Raw genomic sequence first — 20,493 nt, 5'->3', positions numbered from 1 at the left:
TCCTTATTCTTCTCCTTCACCGATAGCTTCAGGTTTGCCATCTTCTCCTTCTATACCATCATTCTTTTCTTCATCAAACTCTTCTTTCTCACTGTCCTCATCTTCTTCATCCTCCTTCTCTTGATCACAGCATCAAACTCTGTATCTGAGTCAGGGGATTACTGGTTTTCTTGGTGACAATCAGTTGGTACAGGAGATTTAGAACACTCAGTAATTATTCAGATTAGTAGCCTCATGTTCAGCAAATCCACATTTTTTTTTTAGATTTCTCAAAGTTTTATTTTTTTTTCTTTTTTTTTTCTCAAGGTTTTAAAGGTCTCAAGATGCTAATATCTTTCCATATATTTTCACTTCGATCTAGATGTGTGAGATTTAAGTGTGTCTTTCTCAATAAGTCCAGACCTCTAGATAATCTACTATCTCTGAGCTTAAGCTCAAGCTTTTTTATTTTAGTACCATGCGGATATTTGAACCTAACATCAAGCTTACACTAATTAAAATGACAAAATCTAAATCCACAAATTCTGCTGTTGGACTCTAGAGTTTTCCATCATTTGATTTTCAGTTGTTCAAGACAATCCCTCTAACAGCTGGTTCCTCAGCTTTTGGTAGATCATCTTCCTCATGTCCATGGTCCCTTTGTGACTTGTCTTCAAATTTAACTTCCCATGGTGGGAGTGAAGATGCAAGTGGTGTCCTCGACTGGGAGGCAAGGACTGTGAGAGGAGTTGGCTGGCAGTCCAGTCTAGAACAGCAGAAGGCATGCAGTTGTCCCTCTGCTGGTGAGCGTGGCTCCTGGGACTTCTTCTATCTCATGGGTTCTTAGGCTTGATCTCTTGCAACTTGAGTCATACTTGATAATTTTTCTTCTTTATGTATTTCAGGCTGTGTTATTATCTCAGCTTGTTGTAGAACCCTGAAATTCATTCTTTTGCTTGGTCTTGTCCAATGGGGATGCTTTCTGCCGGGCTTTCACTGAGAGACTCTTTTACTTCCAGAATTTCTATTGGCTTTTCCAGTGCCAGTCCTGTGAACTGTTCATAGCTAATACAGGCCAGGAGGTCAGCCCCAGGGGCAGTGTCCCAGCTGGGGGCCAGCAGCAGGCTGACCAGCTCCTTTTCCTGCTTCAGTTCACACTGAGTTCACATGTGACCTAGTCTCCCATAGTGCCCTTTGTGGGATACACTCTCTGAGAAATACAGCTCACAGTGGATACTGGGTCTGAGAACTGTGCGGCGTGTTATAGGGGCACACTAAGTCCTTCTCCTCAATTATGTTCATGCATATACATCACAGCTTCTAATTCCCCATCTTATCCAGAAGTTTCACATTTCTTAAACACAAGGAGAACCCTTCCCTTTCTATTGGGCAAATGTCATCATTATGTCTCATCTTTTTGTCTGTAGATACTTCTTCAACCTCAGCAGAAGCGAGCTCTCCAAATGGTAAATCCCCATTGTGCTATTTAAACTAAAGAGATGAGTGCCTTATTTATTAGGCTTATTTCAAAACTGAATATGCTTAACGATCCTATTGACCACAAAGTAAAGATAGTGAAAACTGCCCCCAGTGTCATTCAGTAGGATTTCAAACATCCTGTTCTTTGGGTTTACACACAGAGGCATCTTCAGTAGCAGTAGAGTCTGGTATCTTTTCAGCCTGTCACATCTTTAAGTTAAACAGTCAGGGCTTTCTGCTTTCTTTTGGCAAATGAACCTAGCTCTGTCTCTTCCACTCTTTGTCTGTAGATACATCTTCAGCCTCAGCAGAACTGACCTCTCCAGGCGGTAAGTCCACAGTGTTGTTTTCAAACTTTGTAATGGGCTTCTTGTTTATCATGTTGTATTGAGAAAATGAACTTGTTTAACGATCCCCTTGTCATCAAATAAATGTTAACACAACAACATTCACTTAAGGCATTGTGTTCTCTGGTTTACACTGAGATGCTCCCGAGATCTCTGGGAATCTGTCCAGCCTGTCGCCTTTCTTAACTGAAACACAACTAAAGCTTTTGCTCTTTCCATTTGGAAATGAAACCTCTGTGTCCTAAACTTTGTCTACAACATAAGCCTGATGCACAGAAACCCCAGATCCTCCCCACAGAGGATTCATGTTTTCTTCACTCAGTCACAGACGCTGAAGTGACCCTTCTACGGCAGGCACCTTCTGCCCATGTCCTAGTATTGATCAGATGAAGCTGAGGGAGGCTGGGCAGAGGGTCCACGTCTCATTTGATTGGTTGTGTTGTTTGAGATCATGCTTCGACCCAACCAGCACAGCAGAACACACACACACAGACACGCATGCACACACGCACACCAAATAGGTTGTGACAAGAATTCTTTTTATTTGTTCTTTTGTTTTACACCATACTGTTGGTCAAATCAAAACATTCTTTTCCCTTTTCCACTTCAGTTAAGGCCCCCCTTCTTCCCTAGGTGTGTTCCCTGCTCATTGCAGCCCCCAGAGAAGCCACTTTCTGAGCATCATCAGCCAAACAAAAACAGGCCCAGAACAGCACTGTTCATAGCTCCTGTTTCTCCAGGAAAAGTCAGAAGAGAGGAAATCGGTGATGAGAGAGGCCAGTCAGCTCCCCTAGAGCACAACAGGCCTCCACAGCTTATAACACTGAACTCCGTGCTGACCGGTAGATAGATACTGGGGACAGGATGAACAAGCTAGTGGAGCCTCAGCCACAGGATCCAGGAGGAGAGTGGAGAAATGATCTCTTATTTTCAGAGGAAAAGGAGTCACAGAGAGGAAGCATGCTTGCTTAAGATCACAGATCTAAGGCCAGACAAACCAGGTTCGCAGCTCTCTACCAAGGCCCAGGACTTGCTGGAGAATCCTCTGACCCCTGTGTCATTTCTGTCTTCAGGAATAAGCCCTCAGATGTTCTGTCTGTCATTAAGTGACCTTTAACCCTTACCTTCCTTCTTTTCCAGTTCACCACCCCGAGCCCAGCATAAATGCAATCCTCACTTATGCTCTCAAATTACAGAGCAGTTAGAAAGAGCATGGGGCCCTGGGGCTTGAGGGTTATGCTGAGAATAGCCTGTTCCTGTTACACAGGAGACTTCCTCTGAAGTCTCCATTTTTTTTTTCAATGCTAAAGCAATGATAAATTTTCCCAGATTAGTCTTTGTAAGAGTTAAGGGAGTGGCTTGTCTGGCATGCTGGAATTGTGCACCAGAAGAATGATCGTAAGTCGTGTTCCACAACACCAACTTCTCATACGCCCTGCCGTGCCGACACGTGGAAACACATGATAAGTGCATACCGCTCTGGAATAGCTATTATTGTAGACCTGGCGTCTCATGTAAAATGTCAATGAAGTCACATACCAATCCCGTCTGTACACTGCTTTTCTTTTTTCAGACCCAGTTCCAACCCTGACAGAAGTGACTCCGCCACCTGGTAACGATCGCTGTGCTTGCTGCTGGAGTAAAGCTCTCTTCTCTGCGTTATGCCATCCTGTTTCATCTCGCCGTCGGTTCCTAACTTTTCGTCCCTGCTTCCCTCTGTGTAGTTAAATAGAATATTCCATCTTTCTCACTTAAAACTGCACCTGAGGAATATCCTCCTCCCCTTTGTTCTCTGCCCTTATAAACTGTTCCCTAATGCCGGATACGGTGGAACACACTCTTGATTTCTGTCATTCAGGAGGCAGAGGCCCGTGAGTTTCGGTGGGTTTGAATCAGCTTAGTCTATTGAAGAAGTTCCAGGGGCTAGCCAGGACTAAAAAGTGAGACTTTGTCTCCAAAAAAAAAAAAAGTTGCCTATAAAATTGAATGTTTTTTTTTTCCTTGAAAAAATTAGCATATAAAGTTCTTTTTTGAGCATTGAACAAATTGGTTTTGCTCTTGGAGAATACACAAAACATAACACTATTTGTCACAGTTTAATGCATAATATCATATCAAGGAATACATCATGGACTGCATTCCTATGCCCGACTATTGGGATCTGAAATAAGAGAGAGATTCCTCTTCAGCTCGAAGCTGAAATGTGAGCCTGTGAGGGTGCGCATTTGTAAGCCTCTAATCTTTTACGTCGATGAGACAATGACCCCTTTGCCCGGCAGGCTTTGTTTCTTTCTACTCGCTAATATAATAAGGCGTCTGTTGATACTGCCAGGATCACATTTCTCTTTCACTAGGTTTCTTACACCTTACAGGAAGAGGGTAACGAGCCTGTAGGTGTATTACACGCCGACGCATGTACAGTGTGGGTCACACAGGCTTGACAGTCACCTTCAGACCTCCCTCAGAAGACACCGTGTGTATTCATGAGTTGTACTTTTCTCATTGCTCAGTGCAAGTCAGGATCTCACCCGTGCTGGGCTAACACTCTCTCCAATGAACTGCACCCTTGGCCCATTCTCCTAGCGGCTCAAGTATCCTGCTTTCGGTATTATAATACCAAGTAGATCAAGAGAGGGCAGCTAGTGTAGACCCTCACACTGTAGTCAGAACTAATGCCTGTGGATTTAATATTCACTAAGCCTTTTCTTTGGGCCAAACAGTGCAGGGCTGACTAGTTACTACAGAGACAAATCACCTGGTAACTGTCTGTAAGCAGGGCACCTCACAGATACAGCCATGTGTATACAGGTCTGGTAATATAGTCATGCCTCCTACAGGGATGTTTCCGTCAACAATGGAACATGCATATATACTTACAACAGCAATTTTTAGACTGTGCCCTAGTGACCCCACAGCCGACTTCTTGTGTGTAACAACAAAGTCTCCTAACTGCGCATTTCTCATGATGGATCCTCGTGATTAAGTAACACAGTTGTATAGGCTTTGCTTTTGTATTGTTTTCTATTCAAAATTAAGCTTTTTTAAAAAGTAGATATATGTGGTAGTGCCTCATGGATGAACACCAAGATTGTTGCCAGTGTCCGACTCCTGGAGAATCCTGTGGGAGCTCAGTCTGTGTATAAGGGTAGAATGGCTAAATTACATAATACAGCTTTGTTGTTAAGGTGTTACCTCTTAAGAATACTGGTATTAGCTGGGTGGTGGCACATGACTTTAATCCCAGCACTCGGGTGGCAGAGGCAGGAGGATCTCTGTGAGTTCAAGGCCAGCCTTGTCTACAGGAGCTAGTTCCAGGACAGGCTCCAAAGCTACAGACAAACCTTGTCTCGAAAACAACAACAACAACAAAAATACTCATATTAAGTGTAATTTAGGGGTGTAGAGAAGGACCTCACTGCAAGAGTCTCCCTGAGATAGTGTCTACTATAGAAACCTGACTTGAACTTCTCTCACTCCACAGACCTGCCTCTGCGCCTGGTAGGCGGGCGAAACCGTTGTGAGGGCCGGCTGGAGGTGCGGCACCAGGGGGTGTGGGGAACCGTATGCGACGACCGCTGGAACATCAAGAATGCCCGAGTTGTGTGCCGCCTCCTGGGCTGTGGTCATGCTCTGGGCGCCCCTGGCAGAAGCCACTTTGGGGCAGGCACAGGCCCCATCCTGATGAATGAAGTGCGCTGCTCCGGCATGGAGGATTCTCTGGAGAGCTGTGCCCATGCTGGCTGGATAACGCACAACTGCCACCACCGTGAGGATGCCAGTGTGGTCTGTGCAGGTAGGGGCTCCTGTGCAGGTAGGGGCCTAGGCCTGTACAAGTCCCAGGTTCTGCCTCAGCACCACCCATCCTGAAAACAGGCATCATTTGGCCATTCATGACATTTTAGGACAAAGAGCTAGTGGTAGTGACATTTTGATCATTGCCCTGACTTTCATAATGAACTTGCTCTAATCCCAGCTCTAAAGAAGGGGATGGCAATGTCATAGAATTATTAAGACATAGCAATTGCTGTGGCCAGGCACAGTTTATCCTGTTACATTCCCAGTCTCTGAGCTTACCTGGGGTCCCATCCTGGAGACATTAATGTAACCCTCAGAGTCTAAGACACCCTCCACAGTGTCCCAGTTTCACTCTGTCCTTTGCATCAAAGTTGTTTGCCTGTATCTTCCCTGGGATATAGTTTGTCATCAGCTGTGTCTGTCTTGGCATTCTGACCACCACCTGTATGGTCCAGTACCTCCTTCTGATCATTCTAAGTTATCCCCAAACTGGCCCATGACAATTTCAGAGAGTTGGGGAATTCTAAGGCTTGAAGAATCCTGAATTCACCTCATCTATTCTGTTGCCACTTTTATTGCAGGTAAACAAACCACGGTCATTGCTTTTGCCTTGAATAAGCCCTGTTTTGCATAGGTGTGGGCCTCAAATAGAAACAACATCAGAGCCCCTGAAGCCAAGCACTACCCAAGAAATAGAAGCTATGTCTGCCTATTCTGGAGTCTGCACCTTCCAGATTTTGGTTGTTCTCATGCCTCGCAGTTCAGTCTTCCCTCTCAGAAGCCCACTTTTCATAAGAACCCACACGCTGCTCTTGGACGGTACACCAAGGTGGCCGCATTCCAGCCATGACCCATGTCCAAAGGGATCTGTTGTATCTAAAGCGCTTGGGTGAATTTGATGCACATTTCCTGGTCTAAGCCTTGGCCCTGGGACACAATCCTGTCTTGATTCTGAGCCAGAGAAATCATTGATATCCTGAGAATTCATTTTTCTCCTTCTGGGGCCCTGAGCATGCTTGGATGTAGAAAGAGACAGAAACCAGAGCTCGCCCATGCAGTGGGGTTTGCAATCCCCATTCTTCTGCTCCCACAAATCTTTTTTTTTTCCATTTTTATTTTTATTTTTTTTAGTTGTTGAAGAAAAAAAAAATCCCGCCTCCTCCCCATTTCCCATTTCCCTCCCCCTCCTCCTACACATTGCCCCCTCCCCCCCACAAATCTTGATATTGATAACATCTGTGTTCTCAGCGCCACTTCACCTGGGTCAGGTTCCATCTCTGTCTCTTTATGTTGCATGTTCTGGGATGTCCTCATGCTGTCACACTCCAGCTGCAAAGGTTTGTCTACAGATGACTGACTGTCCTCTGGTGTTTCAGACCTGTGACATTCATTTTTCATCTCTCCTAAACAGGTCACGCTGACTCTCTTGTGCCCAAGGATAATGGTAAGTCATCATCCTCCTGGGGTCTGAAGCTGATTGGGGAAGGAACTAAGAGAGTAGCTGAGTGGAGAGAAGAAGCAGGCTAGGAGGAAGGCCCACTAGCCTAGACAACCGGAGGATGGTGAAAAAGCCCCTTTGTACTTGGGCTCTCCCCATTTTCATGCCCACACTTCTTCCAGGTTCTTCTCTGTGTGACAGACCAGACAGATACAAGTTCAGACTGGGGGTCATGAGTTGTCCTTTAGCCTCCTGTGCAAGGCTCTGACCTCTGGCCTATGGGGTATGGGTTGTAAGCAGGATTCCCTATTGATATGGCCTGATTTCAAAGCCCCCCCCCCTTTTTTGAGGATATTAAAAAGCCAATAAAAGTCAGGGCTATCAAGACGCCTCTGTTGGTAAAGTATTAGCCATGCAAGCATGAGGACTTGTTTGATCCTGAGCACCCACATAAAAGTCAAGCACAGTTGTACGCATCTATAAGCCCAGCCCTGGGGAGGTGAGGACAGGAGGAGGATCCTGGGGTCTTACCGGTCAACCAGTGTAACCAAACCAGAAAGCTCCAGGTTAAATGAGAGACCTTGTCTCCAAAACTAGACAGTCATCAAGGAAGATATCCAACATTCACCTATGGTCTCCTAACACACACACACACACACACCACTGGAAGTAAAGCCAAGGTGATAGAGTAAATCAGTTTTTCTCAACCTCCCTGGCACTATAACTCTTTAATATAGTTCCTCACACTATTGGGGACCCCCAATCATAAAATTATTTGTTGCTTCTTCATAACTGTAATTGTGCTACTGTTATGAGCTGTAGGGTAAATATCTGCTATGCAGTCCACCGTTAAGAACCATGGAGTCAGGGATGTTGAGCAGGCACAGTCCACCCCAGAGTGCTGCCTGTAGTGCACACTGACAGCCCCTGAGCTACACAGCAATGTACCAGCTTCCCTCTCTCTCCTGCAGCTCAGCTGTCCTGTTTGCCTCACCTCTTCCAAGCTGTCATTGACCGAGGTTATCTCCGGAGATTAGGCTACTCCTCCTGGGACATCCATTTAAATGATAGGATGTGTCGCCCCCAGGTCACTGGGCGTTACCTCATCTTCAATATCCCTTATGGCCACTGTGGCACCATCAGGCAGGTAAGAGGCTGACAGAGAAGCGATGACCTTCATGGATGGAGTCCAAGAAGGGAGGCTTAGAAAAATTAAACTTCCGGTTAAAACATGTGGAAGATAGGGGAAGAAGCTGCTTCGTTTCTGAAGTGGCTCACTGATTGTCTGACGTTCCACCATTTGGAGAATTTCAGACACACACACATCCTGAGAAGATGCAGAATGAGTGTTGAGTGCAATGGCGTGGACAGCGTGTTGGGTGTGATGGCTAGACAGGTGATGACTGGGCTGACAATATTCTCCCAGTTTCAAAGCCAGCAGTTCTCACAACATGCTTCTTGACTGAATGTTAGAACGTATCTACCATGAGCAAGGTAGGGTGCTGGGGATGAGGGAGGACAGGTTGTCTGTCTGCTATGTCTCTAACATAACTAAGCAGCTAGTTATGTTCCACACTATAGAGAGCAAACATCTAGGATATTCTGGAGCCATTAAATACATGTGTCTATTAATTCTCAGCAACCACCTTCTTAAAGCTCATGAAACAATGACATTGATATTAAGAACACCCATGTATATGTGAAAGAATTGTTCCACCACGACACCCCTGTCAGTATATTTGGCAGTGATGTGACCCAAAACAGATTCCTGACACTCTTCCTGCTTCCCTGTTTGTCTGTATGCAAAAGGCTCACCTGACACTGTGGAGGTAGCATTCATTCAAACCGACCACGTGATGCATCCAACATAAGCTCACTTCTATTTTGTCTGCTGTTTGGTTGTACAGAATGTGGTCATTTTTATTCTTTTTGTTCTGAAATTTGTACTTCTTAACTGAGAGATTCCTTCCCCTGAAGCCAAGCCAGAAGCTCCCCCTGCCTAGGAGGAAGGCGGCCCCTGGCAGAAAGTCTCTGGATCTGAGTCACACACGCTTCAGAAATGTCCCCGACCTGGCTGTGCTCCTGGCATGCACACAGGGCATTTGAAGAAGTACAGGTGGTGGCTCCTGCCCATCATGCCGTCCATTTCACTACTAGGCTCTATGTTCTGCTGGAGGTGATGTGTGGAGGACACAAGCAAGAAGCAAGGCTAGGAGCCCAGGCTGGCAGGCTCAGACCTGCGGCTCACCTGTGCCCAAATATAGCCTGGAATCAAGGGCAGAGAAGACCCAAGATCCAAATTCCAAATCTGGATCCAAGATCCAGAGGGGTGGGGTTCCAGTGGGCATTAAATTCAAAAGAGAGGGAGCACCATGCAACCATAGTGGATCTGCCACCCAGCTCAAAGTTCTACAGATTGGCTATTACAGGAGGGAAGGGGCAGTCCTCACCCAAGGGACACCCCCTGACACACACACACACACACACACACACACACACACACACACACACACTTCTTCCTAATGTTACCACAGTGGTCCAGTCAGGGACTCCAGCCCCCAGGAAGGTCATGAAGCTGGTACCTGGCTCTTATGGGAAGGAAAGGACTCCACCGTGGATAAAGAGTAGCATCAAGACTCCAGGTACACTACCTATGACTCTCTCATCCTCACAGGAGCATCAAGGCTCTCTCAGCTACTCCAACTCCATCAGAGGCAGAACTCAAGGCCACCCTGGCCGAGTCATCGTGAGGCACAAGGTGCCCCAGGTGAAGTTCACCTGCAAAGTGGATGGCCAGTCTGCAGTGGGAATTGTGCATGCGAGTGGCACTCAGAAGGACCATGTCAGCTACGATGTGTCGATTTCATTCCTCCAGTCGCCTGCATCCCAGAATATGGGGGTTGGAGCTCCTCCTTATACCCATCAGAGGGAAGAGGTCTTCCTGCAGGCCACCCTCCACAGCCACAATCCCAATCTGAGGCTCGTCGTGGATACCTGTGTGGCTTCTCCTGACCCCAATGATTTTACAACTGTCAAGTATGAACTGATTCAGGAAGGGTAAGGATCATGGAAACTCTCCCTAGTCGGTGTTAAATGAGCATAGTGTTTCTCTGGGAAACCTGTAGTGTCTGACCTGGAGTACTAAGTCAGAAGGGTGTAGATAGACATCCTGCATGTCTCTAGCAGACATCCTACATGTCTCTAGCAGACACTGATCATGGTGGAGAATACAGCAGCCTAGGCAAACTCCCTTGACTCCTCCAAGACCTCATTCAGTACTCTGCTAGCCCACCCCATCTTTTTTAGCCTAATCCTCCCTTCCTTCCTATTTTCCCTCTCCCAGGACAAATCTTCAGGACTTTGGTTCACACTGATGAGTCAATGTGTTTTTCCGAGCTAAGCTCTTAGTTAAACCAGCCAGATGTCTTCGAGCTCATTGGTTCACCAAGTGAACTTGCCAACTGAGAACCTTGGCAAGTTGTTTGCCTCTGTGACTCCTACATATCTTATCAGATGTTACTGCAAATCTTTCTCTGGGGACATTACACACATATCTATTTTCTCCAAATAACACAAAGGACAAACCCCCACGCCCCCAAATTTCATCAAAGTCCATCTTGGTGAACCAGTAAGTTCTCTGGGCTTATTTGCAGAAGTGAGTGAGTTGCATAGGTGAGTGACTCCATGTGCGCCACCCCAGCATAGATGACATAGCCCTGTGAATGTTGCTGAATGATGTGGATGATGAAGTCCCTTTCGGTCAACCTTCTGCCTCTCCTAACCCCACGCTGCTGAGATCACATGAAGCTGGAGTTGGGTGGGAGGGAGTGGCTGGAATCTGCTGAGGAGCCAATTTTCCGTTCCCTCCCTATATGAAGGGATGTTGATGGCTTGGTGTGGGTGACTCCTAAATATGGATGATCCCAGCTGCTCTGCTTTTGAGTTGGCAGTGGTCATGGCTGGAGGACAGGGGCTAAATGCTCATGAAGGTATAACTGGTGACTAGTTAAGAAACTTGTTTCCTCCGAGGCAGCTTTAGTGTGGTAAGAGCCACGGCAGCCTTAGACCCACGGGGAACAGTGCGGCACCTGTTGCCAGAGATCAGCAGAGGAGCAAAACAGCACCTGCCACAGGCTTCTGGGAGCTGTGGCAGGACATGCATAGTCCAAAGGATGCTCTAGAGGGAGAAGGTTCCTGCCTTCTGACCCCTCTTATGGTCATATTATTAAGGCGAGAAGTTCAGCTAGGTGTCAGAATGTCACAGCTCGCACACTGTTGTCCTTGCTTTAGGCTTAATTTGTTCCCCTTTCTCTAGCCTTTAAATCTTTGGTTGGTTGGAGATTATAACAAATTACATGCATTTTAATACTATAAATGCTCCCAAGTGTTGCCTTAGCTGCATCCCACAAATTTTGGTAAGTTAGGTATTGTATTATTTACATTTCTATTGCTGTGACAAAACATGGTGACCAAAACAACTCGTAAAGAAAGTGTTGAATTTGGCTTATGGTTTTAGAGGGTTAGGGTCCACGATGGCAGTGTGAAGGGGCAGAGGCAGGAAAAGTGGAGAGCTTACATCACCATTCAGAAGTAGGAGGCAGACAGAGAACACAGGAAGCGGCACTAGTCTTTTGAAACCTAAAGCCTACCCCCAGTGACACACATCCTCCAACCAGGCTTCCCCAAGGGTCCCACCAACTGGGGACCAAGCATTCAAAAGTGAGCCTCTGTGGGCTCTTCTCACCCACACCACAAGCACCATTTCAGTTCTCTCAAAACAGTCTTAGATTTCTCTTAGGACATTTCTGATACAAAAGTTGCCTGAAAATATACCGTCTACTTCCACGTATTTGAGAATTTCCCAGGAAGATTGCTGCCATTAATTTTAAGTTTAATCCCATTGCTACCTGACAATGTATTTCTATCCTTTTAAGACTATTAAAGTATTTCTAAAGGGCTGGAACATGGTCTGTCCTAATGAACGTTCTACCTGGAATGAGGACAATGTGCATTCTGTTGTGGTTGGATAGACTGTTTAGTTAATGACAACAAGATCTAGTAGATTAACAGTGTTCCTCAGGTCCCTTCTGCCCTTACTGCATTCCTCCCCACTGGATCTATGGTTGAGAGAGGGGTAGTGAAGCATCCAGTTACTACAGTGGGTTTGTCGGTATCTCACTTCGGTTCCCTTGCTTCCCATATTTAACGCTCTGACTGCAGGTGCATTATTTTAACGATTATTATGTTGGGATAAAGATTTGTTCCTTACCTCGATTATCTTGGGTAAGGATCTGCTCGTAGAGGGTTGACCCTTTCTTTTGTTGTTACAAAACACCCATCTTGTCCCTGACAGTTCTGCGCACTCTGAAGTTTGTTCTGAACAAAGGAGCGGCTGCCATGCTGCTCTCCCTCCATCTCAGTGTCGGTGTCTGTGTATTTACACGGCTGTCTTGTAAAGAGCACGTAGCTGGAGGTTTTGTGGATTCTCCTGTAATCTATTCTCTGTCTTCACATTGGTGTAAATATGAACCGTTCATATTTAACATTCTCGTGCAAGCAGTTGGATTAGACTCTACCACCATTTGTTATATTTGTCTTATGTTCTTTCCCTGCCCTGTGCCTACCTTCTCTAACTTCTCTGATTCTTTTGAACTATACATTTACATAACAACACTTTATCTCCTCTTAATATACAACTTATGTCACCCTACAGTTTACAATCTACGTTCTTTGGGTAGTGCTGGGAATTGAACTCAGAACATTGTGGGTGATAGGTAACCAAGCCCTCATCCACTGCCCTGCATTACCAGGCCTATGATAAACTTTTTAAATAATCTAAGTGCATTTTTAAATATATCATCCACCTTATAATCTTCCCTCTAGGCAAAATAGGTTACAGCTAAAACCTTGACTTGTTTTTCCTGTATTTAACGGTTCCCTTTTGTTTATGACCAGGTATACGGTTTCCATGAACAATGGTGTTAAAATCGTAGGTGGTGGTAGTAGTAGTAGCATAGTAGTATTTTAGTAGTTGTTGCTTCACAAGAGGGAGGGGAGTGGGAAGATCTCCTTTTGGCATTCAGAACCTTAGAAGCCAGCCTGGTTATGTGGGTTGAAGGAAATTTATGTCATGTGTTAGTTAACCTTTTTGGTTTGGGTTTTCCTCCCCGTCAGGTGCATCAAAGACAAATCCTACTCCGACCTGCATACCTCTGGGAAGAACGTGGCCCAGTTTAAGTTCAACGCCTTCAGCTTCCTCAAAAGCTACGATGTGGTCTACCTGCAGTGTAAGGTTGCTGTCTGCCGAATAGGAGACCACTCGTCCCGATGCTCACAAGGCTGTACAGGGCGGGGGAGGAGAGGCACAGGCTCTGCAGAGGCCAGAGAAGAACCAACTGAGTACTTCCAAACAGTGGGGCCACTGAAGATTCACAGAGCAGGTCATTAGAGCAAGGCCCTGGTGTGATCTCTCCCACTGTTACAAGAGTGTGTTGGGAAACTGGAAGCAAGGTCTGTTTCTTACCAGGAAGCAATGTTTGGTCACCCAGAAGCCAGACATTGGCAGCACTGTCTACTCTATGCATTCAGATGGGCAGGAGAAGCCAAGGGATTTCTTCTCTGGGGTTTGTCACTAACCAATCCTGAGCACTAACTTCTAAGGCAGTTTGTCTGTTGTAGGCAATAAAGGAAAATAAAGAATGCTGATTCTGTTATTCTTCACTCTCAAGACCTTGATCATTGTCTTCAAATGTATGAAACATTAGAAAAAGCATGGTTGTCTCTCTCCTGTGGGCAACTAAAGATTGTTTTTAAAAATATCTGTTACTATTTGGGTGCTGATAGGTGGGTGGACCTCTTTCTGTTCTTCTGGAAATATATTAATTCATTTCCAAATACTGCCAGCAATCTCATATAAAAATAAAATAAAGTGTTTTCTGGGAGCCACTGTTCATTTTCGTTAAACTCTTTCAGCAGAACCACTGAATGACACAAGGCTTTGAGAGCAGCCTTCAAAAGGGTCCATTCAATTGTTTTGTTTTGAAGGGAACAGACTTCCTTTCTCCTGATTTTTCTCTGAGTGTTGAACTCTGCTCTTAATGACCTGCCCTAAAGAGCCAGTGACTGAATTTGAAATGTGGCAACTACTGGGTCACAAAGAGCCAGGAGCTAATGAAAAAGTTCATGCTTTTAGCTACTTTGTTCTTTGTTCTGCCAGGTAGAAAGCAGTGTGCAGAGGGAAATGCTTACAAAGCTCTGGCCTTGGGAGTCAGAAGATAATGGCTGATATCTACCCAGTATGTTCTGTCACATGCCAGGCACAGTGCCAACCCTACCTCTGTACTAGGAAAGTCATCCAATCCCAATATATCCTGAGGATGCACCCACATCATCCAGAGGAGGAAATGCAGACTTGAAATATTTCAGACATTTGCTAATTTAGTGATGATGAAGACAGGGTGTTAGGCCCCTAAACCACTACCCTACGTCCCAGTGTAACTTCACCAATGCACATGAGAGCCAGTCAATAAACATTACCTGAAATCATATCACTAACAGGAAATGACGGTACTGGGCCAGACAGAGAGGCTACGAAAGACACAAGCAGAGTGAGGAATCACCAAACAACATCTTTTCGTCCTTTCCGACCCCACAGGGAAACCTGCTAATTTGAATTATTTCTTTGGCGAGAAACCAAAACCAGATGTATTCCACCTGCACATCTAAGAGTGACTCCAAGTCACCACCTGAGATTCTGAATATCTAGGTCCATTGTCTCGATAATGGAGTCTAGAATACAGGTTTCTTTTCTTTTTATACACTATGACCACAGGGAGAGTCACCTATATGATGTGTCTGTCTTGTTAGTTGGTTAGATTTTGTAATTCTTATTTTTAATGTATTAATCAGCTGACCAATTACAGAGAAGATTCCATGTATCCCAGATAGTGTAACTGTTATGTGGGTACTGGGAACTGAACCTTATCCTCGAGAGAGCAGCTAGTGTTAAACACTTAGCTATATCCAGGTACTATGAAATTTTCAAAAACAAATTTCTGGTTCTGACAATGATTTCATTGTCACTGTTTGTGGTGAAAATGGTTCTCATAGGCTCATATGTTTGAAAGATTTGTTCCCTGCCGGTTGAACTGCTTGGGAAGGATTAGCAAGTGTAACTTTGTTGAAGGAGGTGTGTCCCTGGGGGCAGGCTTTGAAGTTTGAAAAGCCTAAGAAAGGCCAGGCAGTGGTGGCACATGCCTTTAATCCCAGAACTTGGGAGGCAGAGGCAGGCGGATCTCTGTGAGTTCGAAGCCAGCCTGGTCTACAAGAGCTAGTTCCAGGACAGGCTCCAGAGCTACAGAGAAACCGTCTTGGAAAACCAAAAAAAAAAAAAAAAAAAAAGAAAGAAAAGAAAAAAAGAAAAAAAAAGCCCAAGAAAACCCTAATTAACTCCATCTGCTTCTGTGTGGATCAAGATGTGAGCTCTCAGCTACTGCACCAGCTCCATGCCTACCCGCCTGCTGCCATGCTCCTCACCATACTGGTCATGGACTCTAGCCCCTGGAACCATGAGCCTCAAATACATTGCTTTCTTTGGTAAGTTATTTTGGTCAGGGGTGTTTTATCATAGCAATAGAACAGTAACTAAGACACTGTATCGAGTTTAAGTGTGGTCTATTTGCAGGATGTGGCCCTGGCTCTCTGTTTAAGCTGATGAAGTTTGAAGCTTCCTTGTAAAAAAAAAATTCACATAGTAAAGATTCAGATTAAAGGAAATGATAATTAAAATTGTACCTTGACTAGTGGGGGCGGGTAGGCTATTTTCCAGGTGAGATTTTGAACAATTTACAGATGCTGGAATCTATGCTCACAAACTAACTCTTAAGTAAATTGACTTTAAAATCAGGTCAAATCCCAGAGCTCATTGCTGACAGCTTGCCTGCTGGTATTGACAGCTCCCTTCCCAATGGCTGGGGTTGGCAAAGCTCTGTCTCTGAGAGGTGATGCAAGCCTTGCCTCTCACCTGAGCAAACCACGCTGGCATCCTCATGGTGCCCACAGTTGTGGGAGGATCATCCGTGATGTGTGCATTGCCACACCTTGGCTTCATCCCCCGTGCACTGAACATCATCCAGCATGATATGGCCCATGCCTCTCTCAAAGTAGCTCTCAGCTGGGGCTGACATGGCCACACCACAGCCAAGCTGCTGGCATACCACCTTGGCATCTGTCAGGTCCCAGCTGTCATCACACACTGTGCCCCAGGTACCATTGTAAGAGATCTCTACTCAGCCCTCACACCTGTGGCTACCGTTCACCAGTCTCAAGGCCAGACCTAGGAAAGGAAAAATAAGTGCTTCTGAGCTGTGCCATTGTCCTCATATGCTAGGGTCATCTGCAGGTTGAAAAACATGTTCTCCATATTAGACACTAGGAGTGACCCTGTGACCTGATCCCTAAAATTGTATTTCTTTATGAGTATTGAAGAGCTGTTAATGCCTGTTAAATTTTTTGTTGGCACATTACTCCTTCATTAGAAATTGTGAGAAATTATTTAACACCTGAAGACCAAATTACAACAGAAGATTCAATACACTCAAGATTTTGAGACATTCTTGCAAGAATTCTATGTAGAGTATATTCTTTCCGTGGCATGGCAACATCATTTTCCTTAAAAAGGTAACTGACAGACATCATTTCCACAATCTCCAATATAAACAATCCTGAATCTCACCCCATCTCTGTTTATCTATAAATTCTAGCAAAACTGCATTTTTACAAAGGTTCTTCAGACAGCTATTGCCAGAACGAGTGTGGCAATCTTTAACTGTTGAGAGGATCACTGTTCTCAAAAGCTGCTGGATTAGCAAACACGTTATCAAAGACATCATAAAAATCAGCAGCTTCTAAAACCCAACCTCTGAAGACTGAGTTTGAATCTGAAATAATGATGCAATCAAATGTATCCTTATTCCTCTTAGAAAGCTGAAAAGCTCTACCGTCCCCGAAGTGAAAGGCATTGATGTCAACTCTCCTCATTTCGTCTTCTTTCACCCCTTTCTCTCCCAAATACTTAAAGACTCTGCCCATAAATTCTGTCCAGAACCCCTTCTGGTAAGAATCTTGCATTTCCATAGGATTTTTTTTTTTGGTCTGGAGCACACTGTACAATCCAGGTGTCACTATTGTCATCTATGATTGTATTGTCAAAGTCACACACCAACAAAACTTTCATGGTTCCAATGACAGATTTGGGTTACCCTAAGATGGCACTTGCAGTCCAATTAATCTTATTTCAGCACTGAATTTAGGTCATTAAAAATCTTTAATTTGCCACCTGTTTTTTTTCTTTTTTTTTAAATTTATTTATTTATTAAAGATTTCTGTCTCTTCCCTGCCACCGCCTCCCATTTCCCTCCCCCCCCAATTAAGTCCCCCCCCTCAGCCCGAAAAGCAATCAGGGTTCCCTGTCCTGTGGGAAGTCCAAGGAACCCCCACCTCCATCCAGGTCTAGCAAGTTGAGCATCCAAACTGCCTAGGCTCCCACAAAGCCAGTGCGTGCAGTAGGATCAGAAACCCATTGCCATTGTTCTTGAGTTCTCAGTAGTCCTCATTGCCACCTGTTTTTTGGGTTTTTTTGTTTTTGTTTTTGTTTTTTCGAGATCAGCCTGTCTCTACCTCCACAGCAGTGGGTTACAAATACTTATTACCATATTCAGCATTCTTTTTTTTTTTTTTTGGTTTTTTGAGACAGGGTTTCTCTGCAGCTTTGGAGCCTGTCCTGAAAGTAGCTCTTGTAGACCCAGTTGGACTCAAACTCACAGAGATCTGCCTGCCTCTGCCTCCTGAGTGCTGTGATTAAAGGCGTGCACCACCGCCTGGCTTCACTAATGCTTCACCATGTTATGCAGGCCCCACACAGAAGTCAACTCCTTTTTGTGACAACCTTGAAAGGCACCAGCAAAGGAAAATCTTCACAGCAAGCACAACTTTGGGCAGTACACATGGTCATATATTCATGGGTGCAGGAATCGAAGGGTAGAAAAAGGAATGGTTCCACTTACTGTTGCCCCTAGTGGCCCACTAGGAACCTTTTTGCTTCCAGTTCCCATGACCTTAATTTCTTATGGCCTAGAAGTTTTGGTTCCAGGTGGGGGAGCACTCCAACCAGGAGACGACAACAAACATTCCCTTAGACTGAAACTCAGGGCTTCCCCCTGGCCACTTTGGGCTTCCAATGCCCTTGAACCAAAGGCATAACAGTGTTAGGAATAGTGATTGATGAAGATTACTGTGGAGAAATTGGATTGCTTCTCCACAATGGAGGTAAGAAAAATTATGTCTGAAATGTAAGAAATCCTTTAGGGTATCTCTTGGTGCTACTATGCCCTGCAATTAAAGTCAATGGGAAGCTACAGCCTAATCCAGGCAGGGAAACAAGGGACACAAACCCATCAGGAATGAAAATATGGATTATAATTGACATGAGCGTTTCTGTAATATTGTTAAGAATGTGTCTATAAGTCTATAATAAAATATCTTGGGGTAACTCTAACCAAGGAAGTGAAAGATCTATTTGACAAGAACTTTAAGGAATTGAAGAAAGAAATTGAAGAGGATACCAGAAAGTGGAAAGATCTCCCTTGCTCTTGGATTGGGAGGATCAACATAGTAAAAATGGCAATTCTACCAAAGGCAATTTATAGATTCAATGCAATCCCCATCAAGGTCCCATCAAAATTCTTCACAGATCTTGAGAGGACAATAATCAACTTTATATGGAAAAACAAAAAACCCAGGATAGCCAAAACAGTCTTATATAATAAAGGAACTTCTGGAGGCATTACCATCCCTGACTTCAAACTCTACTACAGAGCTACAGTATTGAAAACAGCTTGGTATTGGTATAAAAACAGAGAAGTCGACCAATGGAATCGTATAGAAGACCCAGATTTTAACCCACAAACCTATGAACACCTCATTTTCGATAAAGGAGCTAAAAGTATACAATAAAAGAAAGAAAGCATCTTCAACAAATGGTGCTGGCACAACTGGATGTCAACCTGTAGAAGAATGAAAATTGACCCATATCTATCTCCATGCACAAAACTCAAGTCCAAATGGATCAAAGACCTCAATATCAGTCCAAGCACACTGAACCTGATAGAAGAGAAATTGGGAGGTACCCTACAACAGATGGGCACAGGCGATCGCTTCCTAGGTATAACCCCAGAAGCACAGACTTTAAGGGCAACATTGAATAAATGGGACCTACTGAAACTGAGAAGCTTCTGTAAAGCAAAGGACACTGTCACTAGGACAAAAAGGCAACCCACTGACTGGGAGAAGATCTTCACCAACCCAGCAACAGACAAAGGTCTGATCTCCAAAATATATAAAGAACTCAAGAAACTAGACTTTAAAATGCTAATTAACCCAATTAAAAAATGGGGCACTGATCTGAACAGAGAATTCTCAACAGAAGAAGTTCAAATGGCCAAAAGACACTTAAGGTCATGCTCAACCTCCTTAGCGATCAGGAAAATGCAAATCAAAACAACTTTGAGATATCATCTTACACCTGTCAGATTGGCTAAAATCAAAAACACCAATGATAGCCTCTGCTGGAGAGGTTGTGGAGGAAGGGGTTCCCTCATCCATTGCTGGTGGGAATGCAAACTTGTGCAACCACTTTGGAAAGCAGTGTTTCGGTTTCTCAGGAAATTCGGGATCAACCTACCCCTGGACCCAGCAATACCACTCTTGGGAATATACCCAAGAGATGCCCGATCATCTGACAAGGGCATTTGTTCAACTATGTTCATAGTAGCATTATTTGTAATAGCCAGAACCTGGAAACAACCTAGATGTTCTTCAATGGAAGAATGGATGAAGAAAGTGTGGAATATATACACATTAGAGTACTACTCAGCGGTAAAAAACAATGACTTCTCAAATTTTGCATGCAAATGGATGGAAATAGAAAATACTATCCTGAGTGAGGTAACCCAGACCCAAAAAGATGAACATGGGATGTACTCACTCATAATTGGTTTCTAGCCTTTAATAAAGGTCAGTGAGTCTATAATTGGATATCCTAAAGAAGCTAAATAAGAAGGTGAACCCAAAGAAAAACATATAGCTATCCTCTTGGGTAGGGGAAGTAGACAAGATTGCCAGGCAAAAATCGGGATCTTAAGGGTGGGGGGGAGGGGGGTAAGGGGAGATGGGGAGAGAAAAGTGAGAAGGGTAGGATGGGGAGAACTTGGGGCAATGGGATGATTGGGATGGAGGAGGGTTGGATGGGGGAGCAGGGAAGCACATATCTTAATTAAGGGAGCCATCTTAGGGTTGGGAAGAGACTTGGACCTAGAGGGGCTTCCAGGTGCCCAAGGCGAGGTCCCCAGTTAGTTCCTGGGGCAGCTGAAGATAGGGAACCTGAAATGATCCTATCCT

The 20,493-nt window shown here is 44.7% G+C and overlaps 1 protein-coding gene and 1 pseudogene across 1 annotated transcript in view; one reads left to right on the top strand and one right to left on the bottom strand.

The window, feature by feature from the left end:
* LOC121457655 (deleted in malignant brain tumors 1 protein-like) overlaps window positions 1–13,504 on the top strand; it is a 120,301-nt gene extending 106,797 nt beyond the window's left edge. The window contains 8 exon segments of the mRNA XM_041666567.1: window positions 1,407–1,445; window positions 1,749–1,787; window positions 3,379–3,417; window positions 5,287–5,598; window positions 7,012–7,044; window positions 8,010–8,185; window positions 9,713–10,095; window positions 13,213–13,504. Of these exon segments, the coding sequence (XP_041522501.1) occupies window positions 1,407–1,445; window positions 1,749–1,787; window positions 3,379–3,417; window positions 5,287–5,598; window positions 7,012–7,044; window positions 8,010–8,185; window positions 9,713–10,095; window positions 13,213–13,504 (1,313 nt within the window).
* A 3,083-nt stretch (window positions 13,505–16,587) lies between these two features.
* LOC121457583 lies at window positions 16,588–17,272 on the bottom strand (annotated as a pseudogene).
* Window positions 17,273–20,493: the final 3,221 nt, after the last annotated feature.

Source organism: Microtus oregoni, unplaced genomic scaffold (assembly GCF_018167655.1).
Source record: "Microtus oregoni isolate MIOR12 unplaced genomic scaffold, Mior012 000016F_ref0000370, whole genome shotgun sequence".
In the NCBI taxonomy this organism is placed as follows: domain Eukaryota; kingdom Metazoa; phylum Chordata; class Mammalia; order Rodentia; family Cricetidae; genus Microtus; species Microtus oregoni.
The sequence above is the reverse complement of the archived record's forward strand: the minus strand, read 5'-3'. Positions and strand labels throughout refer to the sequence as shown.